This window comes from Vigna unguiculata, chromosome 11 (assembly GCF_037176805.1).
Source record: "Vigna unguiculata cultivar grain cowpea cultivar isolate G323 ecotype 2 chromosome 11, ASM3717680v1, whole genome shotgun sequence".
Lineage (NCBI taxonomy): Eukaryota > Viridiplantae > Streptophyta > Magnoliopsida > Fabales > Fabaceae > Vigna > Vigna unguiculata.
In genome coordinates this window covers 6,537,563-6,546,852 of record NC_140802.1, presented here as the reverse complement: position 1 = coordinate 6,546,852, position 9,290 = coordinate 6,537,563, and the positions used below count along the sequence as shown (strand labels likewise).

Sequence of the window (9,290 nt, the reverse complement as noted above, 5' to 3'; positions counted from 1 at the left end):
ATTAATTTAAGAATAAATTTATATTTATGTAGGATTAATGTAATATTATCATTTTATATTTTTATATAATATTACATTACATTGAATTTACAGTGGAAACTATTTTTTTTCATTTAATGTCCTTCAAAACTGAACTTGTCTTATAGTTGATTTTTGTAAACATCAAGCAGTAGATAATATTAGGTAATATATTCCTTCCGTTTGTTTTTAGAATAAATTTCAAAATTAATTCATTGAAAATAATATCGTTTTTAAGTTGTGAAAAATTAATCATAATACATATAATAATATTAATAAATTTTGGATTCAAATTTGAAATCGTAACAGACAGTAAAAGAAAGAGAATGTGATAAAAAAAATTAAATTTAACATTTAAAATGAAAAACATATACAAAAAGTTAATATTTGTAATAAATACTTTAATATTTCTGATAAAAATATATAAATTCAAATATTCAAAAAATTTGATGACCCATAATGATATAATAATATGTAACAATGTAAATATAAAATATAATAATATTAATATAATTAAAATATAAGGTAAAAAATAAAAATTATAATTTTTTTTAAAGATATGGAAATAATTAACTATTTCAATTTCAATATTATTGCAAGATTAAAATTCATATATTGTGAAAATTGGAATTCGAACTATATACAATAACATTTTCTCTAAAAGCAATTACCAAACTGAAACTTTAGAATGAAAGTGGTACTATTTGACTAATTAAACAAAAAATATACCAATAAAATTTAAATTTTAACATTAAAAAAAATTGTAAAATAGTGTAGGTTTTTCAATAGATTCTTATAATGTCTCTAAACAACTTTCAAATATTTTTAACTTATAAGAAAGGTTCGTATTTTATATATTATCAAAATCTGAAAAATGATAAATTAAAAACATTTAATGGAAATACATTAATATTCACAATTAAAAACAATAAAAGTTAAAAATATGATATAGAAAATAAACAAGTAATATAATATTTAGAAACAAAAGATCTATAGTTCTTAATAATATAATAATATATTAACATATTAGTCCTAATATAATAATAATAGTAAAAATAATTAAAATATGGTGTAAAATAATAAATAAATAATTGTAAATTTTAAATATGAATTTTTAAATATTTTTAACTATTTTTCACATATTTTTTGACATTTTACACAAACTTAAACAATAATTTAAAAAATAATTTTTATAACATAGACATTGGTATATCATTACAAGTTAAAATTATACATTCTTAAAATTTTTAAAGATATAAAAATCACTATTAATCTCAATTTCAATATTTTTTTTTCTAAATTAGGATATATATTGTCAAATTTGAAATTCAAAATATATAGTAATAAAGTTTGAATTTAAATTCTAAATTTTAAAAGCTATGAAATATGGGAGCAAAGTTAGAATTTGAAATTCAAAATCCAAAAAAATTGTAAAAAAAGGACTCCGATAGAAGAGTCTATCAACGTCTAACCTTTGTATTTTTGCATAGTGTACTATTTATATTTGTGTACATAGTCTACATTTTGTAAGTTTTGATTGTTTACTATTTATATTTTGTTTGCAGTCTAATATTTGTATCTTTAAAGAATCTACTTTTTATATTTAGGTGTAATTAATTGGATAATACTCACTTTTGTTTGGATATGTCAGATTCATACCCACTTTTACAAAGGTGTCAATTGGGTCCTAACTTTGGAAAAGATGTCTCAATCAGGTCCCTTTGAGAAAAAAATATTAACGCCATTAATGGTATCAATATTTAAAATGACTTACAAGAGTGAAATGAACTTAATTGAGACATTTTTCAAAAGTTGAGATTTGATTGACACATTCTTAAAAGTGAGTACCAAACTGACACATCTGAAAAGAGTGAGTACTATCTGACTAACTAATTAAACATTACATTTATACGCACGATCTATCATTTGTAGCTTTATATCGTTTACTCTTCATATTTTTTGTATCGTCTAATGTTTGTATCTTTATTAAGTCTACTTAACAATTTCTGTATCATCCATCATTTTTATTATTAGAGAAACAACTATTATATTTTTCTACATTTTTTACTCAATATTTCATTCAAAATTAAATTTGATTTCTTAATTTTAATTATCTAAATCTTAATATATTATTTAAAATAGTTATATATAATACATTTTATTAAAAAATATATAAATAACTTAAATATATTTTTATTATAAAATCAATTAAAATATTATTATTGAATTTTATAAAATAAAATTTATATTAAATTTAATTATACTTTTATAATTTCAAATTAATTTAATAAATATAATATAATTTTTAATTTTAAAATTCGATATCCTGTGCGTTGCACGGGTAAAAATACTAGTATATATATAAATTAAAATACTTATCTTAAATATAACAGATGAATACTTTAAAAAGTTATATAACAATGTAAAAAAATATGAATTATAGGTTGAATATTTAAATATGACCAGATGGAAAGAAAAAGAAAGACCCTTTAGTAAAAGAAAAGCATCAGTGATGTTTACAAAAATAATTGAAAAAGTATGTTTAAGTTGATTACTCGTTGTTATATTGTAGTTTTGAAGCTAAATCTTTCATAAACACTTATAATTTTTTATTTTGGTTTGAAGTTAGTTTCTTTGTACAAGTTAAAATTATCTTGTAAATGAATTAAATATTTTATTTTACAACATTAATAAAATAATTTTAGAAATATATAAACTAATTTAATTTATAAACGAATTGATTTTTCTGTTTCAAAATGCTTTTAAAATGTTTGCGCATGGTATCGATATAAAGGGAAACGAACTTATAATGGCCGACAAAACTTTTAGATTTATAATATAAGACTTACACTTTCAATTCCTTTTGGTTTTTTTACTAATCTCGTTTTACATGATTGAACTTTGAAAGATATGTGATATCATTTCAGCATGGATAAGTTTAACACTTTGTTTTCTTACACAGTACGAAAATTGAGTTCATATTTATTAGAGGTCCATTACGATTTTAAAAGTTTACTATAAAAGGAACTCAAGGTTAATAATCCCAAATTTTCTTCTAACTACTAATTTGTTGATTTTTGCTGTATGATTATTTAGAAAAGCACTAAATTGAATAGGATTATGCTAATAGTTCATATTCATTACATAATTAGCTTTCAATAGTAAATAAATTTGTTTGATTGTAGAAGATATTATCGAAGAATTCTTTTTATTATATCTCATTATCTCTTAGAAAAAATCTTTTATTTCCTTGAATGGACACAATGAAAGGGCAACCAAATGGGTTGGGAAAATTTTTATTAGTTTTGAGCAATAAAACTATATAGAAATATTTAAATAAGATTAATCAATACACAAGTTTTTAGTGATTTTTGTAGAGATGAAGAGAAATATGAAAGGAAAGTGCATATTGATTGATTAGGAATGATACAATAAGTGTATTATAAATATCTACAAAGCTAACCTAGAACTCACAAGAAAATAGGTCTAAAACATGAGTGTATGCTAACATCTCTCCTCAAACTCACAATATTATTGATAAATGCATTGAGAGTTTGTAGAACCAAAGAAACAAAATGGTTGATTCATTCATGAAAAATAGAGTTGTCAACAATACCAATAACATTTCTTTTGTCACAATCTTGGTAAATTCACCTCCACCATCTGATCTTATAACTTTGATACTCTTGCCAGATTGATTTTCCACGAGAATCTTGAACTCCTTAGAGATCTTAAAGACTTCATTCTTTGCCTTCGTTATGTATATCCATAATTTCCTACTGAAATCATCCACCATCAATACAAAGTATTTATTTTCTCCCAACAAAGGAACGTCGAATGGCCCATAAACATAAGAGTATATAACTTGCAAAACATCGTTGGTTTTTGACATAGGGAATGACCCAAAAGGGCTCTGTTTCCTTGCTAATCCAACAATTTTCACAAATCTTTGTAAAAATTTTAATTACGGGAAGACCAGTTAACATATTCTTTGAACTTAACACACTCAAGTCTTTGAACTTAACACAATTAGTTCATCCTATTTCCGACGAAGTGGTAGTTTCCATCGTAGAAGTAGTACACAACTCTGTAGACGACAAATTCTTGTTAAACATCTCTCTTTGAACATAGAATGCTGGTCTTTTAGGTGAAGACACTTTTTCACTCTTATTTGTCAACATTGATATAACTTCAGACATTGTAGGTCTATCATTTGCATAATGTTCAACACATATGAGACCAACATGAATACACCTCTGCACTTCATCATAATCAAATGACTCCTCTAATGATGGATCCACTGATTCAAAACACTTTCCATCTTTCCATAACTCCCATACCTGAAAGTAATTTTAGATATTAGACACAACATATGATGCCAAAAAGCAAACTCACCAAAGCTTATTTTACATACATGTCCAATTAGATTTATTGGGTGGTCATCATCATAAAAACTAGTGTTTTTTCGTCCACTAACTATTTCAAGCAATAACACTCCAAAGCTATATACATCAGACTTTGTAGAAAACACTCCTTCCATGGCGTATTCCGGAGACATATAACCACTGCAAGAAATTTTACATGAAAAATAAATATTAGTTATACATTGATTCAAAATAAATGTAACAAAGAGTTCAGCAAGCTCACTATGTCCCAACAACCCTGTTCGTATTTGATATAGAGTCTTCTTGGCTACAAATTCTAGCCATTCCAAAATCTGAAATTTTTGGATTCATGTTCTCATCAAGAAGTACGTTACTGGCTTTCAAGTCTCTGTGAATGACTTTGAGTCTTGAGTACTTGTGAAGATACAATAATCCTTGAGCAATTCGTTGTATTATGTTGAACCGCTTATTCCAATCTAGCAATTTGCTTCTTGTACAGTCTTCTCCATGGTCATATAGTAATGATGTGCGTTAGAATGTATAGTATACAAATATAAAATGCAAAAATGTTTTTCTTGATGATGTTCTACCTACGAAAACATGAGTAATTATAGTAAATCTATCATAAAAAGCAATTGCAGTTGAGAAAGATTAATGTTCATCTATATGTGTTTGGATAGCTGCATAATAATGAAAACTAATTTTATGTTTGACATAAAAAACAAACACCTAATTACATAATCATTAACACATTCCTCACCGAAAAGATAGAAATCCAAGCTTTTGTTGGGCATATACTCGTAAATTAGAATCTTCTCTTCTTCATGAATGCAGCAACCAAGTAGCTGTACAAGATTCATATGCTGAAGTTCACATATAAGTGTTAGTTCGTTTTTAAACTCCACAATTCCTTGTGCAGAACTTCTCGAAAGTCTTTTTATGGCAACCTCCTCTCCCGCTGGCAAAGTTCCCTTTTGAAATGAGAACAAAAGGCGATTAGTGCTCTGAAGCAAAGTTGTGAATGAATAAGTTAATTAGTTTCAATCACCTTATAAACTGGTCCGAAACCTCCCTGTCCTAACTTGTTTTCAGATGAAAATCCATTTGTGGCTGCCATAACCAACGTATAATCGAATACTTTTAAACCGTGGCCCTTTTTCAATTCATTTCGAAAATCGTCTAGTAGAGATGATTTCATCGCCATTTCTTTCCTTCTCTTCTCTGTTCGGTTGAAAACGAAAAATGTTAAAATATAGAAAGATTAGAAGATTTCGTTCAACAACGAGTTTGAAGTATGTAACTACCTTGAAGAACTTGTTTTCTTTTCTTTATGGCTAGGAATAGAACGGATGCACATGTTATCAGTAAAGTAGTTGCTATTATTGTACTTTTCCATATCCACCTTTTTGTACCTGCATACATAATTAAAAATCTTAGGGGTCAAATACTAATTTTATGGCTTTATAATTTTTCGAAGCCATTTTTAAGCATTGTAGCATATGACTGTATTGTTTTTCTGTTTGGAGATCAAACAGTCAAAATAAGAGAAAAATTTCAGCACAATTCCCTGAAGATCCACACTGAAGTTGTACAAACAAAGAAATGCTCAAGAATTATTCACTCTTCCTAAAGGGTCTATGCAATTTAGGGTATGATTGGAATCATTAAAACTGAAACTAACTTTTTGTCTGTGAAAAACAAAATTAAATGAAGTTAGCATTAGACCTACCGTGATGAAGAAGGGTTATGTTTCCTTTGTTCTCCAGTATGTAAACTTCTTGACCATAAACACTGTCTTCAACTATAATATCTTTGGATGAATTCCAAATATAGAAAGTACATCCAGTATCATCATCAAAATATTCTGCAAATGCATTGCAATTACAATCGCTCCAGCAAGCAGCCTCACAATCACTGTGACTAATATTCTGATTGTCATCATAGGTTTGCTTTTGGTAATTAAGGCGTAGAGTCTTTTTGGTGAACACATCACCAGGACTCCTGCACTTAGGTATATCCTGCCATCTTTGGCACCCTGCTTCTGTGTCATATCCATAACACAGATCAGCCCTTGCAACATATCGCTTTTTATTATTGTAAGATAACATCCCAGTATCCGAAAGGGACCACCAACGTGTAAGGTTTTCATTTGTAGATGTGAAAGAGAAGCTGTCTTCTTCTTCATTCGACACTATGGTGTAGATCAACACTACTTGTGCATCTCCTGGGATGTTCTCAAATCTATTGTTCCTCAGTTTCCCACTTTTCCAACAAACTTTTGCTCGTCTTCTTATTATCAATTCTTGTTCCGTCGGTTCCCATTCAAGACTAAAGGCCCCTGGGGTCGCAAGCTCAATGGTGATCTGTGAAATAAGTAACCAACGGTGGCCTGTTTTGTGATTAACACCTAACTTCATGGTGGGGACCAAAGTTTCAGTGGGGTAATCAAAACTCTGCCACAGAAGAATGTTTGTCCCATTGGGGTGAAGGTGTTGAAGCACAAAGTTCCCTGTGTCCAACAAAGTAGCCACAGTGTTGTTGATAGGTTGAGGAGGAGAATACAGAATAATTGGTTTTTTCAGAGATCCAGATTCTATTTTCAGAAACCCTGAGAAGTTTAGGGAGAGAACCACGTCACTCTGATTCACAGGTTGTTCTCTATTACCCTCCCAAACTATCTCATCTTCACTTCGTATTGCTAAGTAAGTAAGAGCTTCACTCACACTAAAAAATTCCAGAAAATATTTGCGACTCTTGGAATATAGTGATGGTGAAGAATATTTCAGCGTTTCACCTGGCTTTAAACTGTCATCTGCTGCATGAACATGAGTGGAAGAACTCCAGCACAACCACAAGTGCATGAAAGCAAGCAGTAGTTTGTGTAGGATAAGCCTCATGGAATGCTTCAAATATGGAGAGACTAATCTGCAAGAGGGTGCTTTGCCAAGAAATGAGAGTGATACTATTATGTGATATGTAGTTTTTATGTGCCACAATTTTTTTGTTACAACTTTGTCTTATAAAATAGTGGATAGACGTAAGAGACATTGGTATCGATATAACATTAATAAAATAATTTTACAAATATATAAACTAATTTTAATTTATAAACGAATTGATTTTTCTGTTTCAAAATGCTTTTAAAATGTTTGCGCATGGTACCGATATAAAGGGAAACGAACTGATAATGGCCGACAAAACTTTTAGATTTATAATATGAGACTTACACTTTCAATTCCTTTTGGTTTTTTCACTAATCTCGTTTTACATGATTGAACTTTGAAAGATATGTGATATCATTTCAGCATGAATAAGTTTAACACTTTGTTTTCTTACACAGTACGAAAATTGAGTTCATATTTATTAGAGGTCCATTACGATTTTAAAAGTTTACTATAAAAGGAACTCAAGGTTAATAATCCCAAATTTTCTTCTAACTACTAATTTGTTGATTTTTACTATATGATTATTTAGAAAAGCACTAAATTGAATATAGGATTTTGCTAATAGTTCATATTCATTACATAATTAGCTTTCAATAGTAAATAAATTTGTTTGATTGTAGAAGACATTATCGAAGAATTTCTTTTATTATATTTCATTATCTCTTAGGAAAAAAAAATTTATTTCCTTAAATGGACTCAATGAAAGGCAACCAAATGGATTGGGATAATTTTTATTATCCCATTACTATGAGTTTTGAGCAATAAAACTATATAGAAATATTGAAATAAGATTAATCAATACACAACAATCTAGTCTTTAGTGATTTTTGTAGAGATCAAGAGAAATATGAAAGGGAAGTGCATATTGATTGATTAGGAATGATACAAGAAGTGTATTATAAATACATACAAAGCTAACTCTAGAACTCACAAGAAAATAGGTCTAAAACATGAGTGTATGCTAACATCTCTCCTCAAGCTCATAATACTATTGATAAATGCATTGAGAGTTTGTCAAGCAGAATGTGTAAATGGAGTGTGACTTAGTAAATATATCTGCAATTTGTAGAACTAAAGTAACAAAATGGTTTATTCGCTCATGAAAAATAGAGTTGTCAACAATACCAATAGCTTTTATTTTTTCACAATATTGGTAAATTCACCTCCACCATCTGTTCTTATAACTTTGATACTCTTGCCAAATTGATTTTCCACGAGAATCTTGGACTCCTTAGAGATCTTAAAGACTTCATTCTTTACCTTCCTCAGGTATATCCATAATTTCTTACTAAAATCATCCACCATCAATACAAAGTATTTATTTTCTCCCAACAAAGGAATAAAGGAACGTTGAATGCCCATAAACATAAGAGTATATAACTTGCAAAACATCGTTGGTTTTTTACATAGGGAATGACTCAAAAGGGCTCTATGTTTCCTTGTTAATCCAACAATTTTCACAAATCTTTAGCAATTTTAATTGCAGGAAGACTAGTTAACATATTCTTTGAACTTAACACACTTAAGTCTTTAAAGTTTAAGTGGCCTAATCATAGGTGTCATAACTGAGATTCATCTAACAGAACAACCATGGAAAAACATTGAGTGTCAAGACTATTCAGGCATACCTTGAAGATCTTATTTCTAGCCAATGGAGCTCTAATAACCATCCTTTTCATTGTATCATAGATTTTCAGAAGGTTGTAAACCATGTTCATTGAGTAACCTTTCTCTAACAGTTAGTTGAGCTAATCAAATTACTCTTCATCTCGGTACATACAAGACATCTGTGTCAAAATAACAGAAGCAAAGACTCCACCACTTAGCATGCCTCATGTGTAATGCTTAATTCCTTTCTTTTTGTTATTCCGTTAGGTTTAAGTAACTATGCATGCTCCTATATATATTTTGCTTTTCTTCATTCTCTTTGTATAGTACAATT

At 28.5% G+C, this 9,290-nt stretch overlaps 1 protein-coding gene across 1 annotated transcript; it reads right to left on the bottom strand.

Moving 5' to 3' along the window:
- Window positions 1-3,571: 3,571 nt before the first annotated feature.
- On the bottom strand, window positions 3,572-7,395 carry LOC114169228 (G-type lectin S-receptor-like serine/threonine-protein kinase At1g67520). Its single transcript, XM_028054280.2, has 7 exons — window positions 6,133-7,395; window positions 5,708-5,815; window positions 5,452-5,624; window positions 5,164-5,374; window positions 4,666-4,903; window positions 4,433-4,583; window positions 3,572-4,358 (listed from the first exon to the last, which is right to left on the bottom strand). The coding sequence occupies exons 1-7, from the start codon at window positions 7,298-7,300 to the stop codon at window positions 4,053-4,055; spliced, it is 2,355 nt and encodes a 784-aa protein (XP_027910081.1). The 5' UTR covers window positions 7,301-7,395; the 3' UTR covers window positions 3,572-4,052.
- Between the last annotated feature and the right edge of the window lie 1,895 nt (window positions 7,396-9,290).

Coding starts and splice junctions, on each gene's coding strand:
- LOC114169228 (XM_028054280.2), bottom strand. CDS start 7,300: ATGAGGCTTATCCTACACAAACTACTGCTTGCTTTCATGCACTTGTGG. Junction 4,904..5,163: donor CTTGGATTTCTATCTTTTCG/GTGAGGAATGTG, acceptor ACCATGGAGAAG/ACTGTACAAGAAGCAAATTG. Junction 4,584..4,665: donor AACAGGGTTGTTGGGACATA/GTGAGCTTGCTG, acceptor AATTTCTTGCAG/TGGTTATATGTCTCCGGAAT.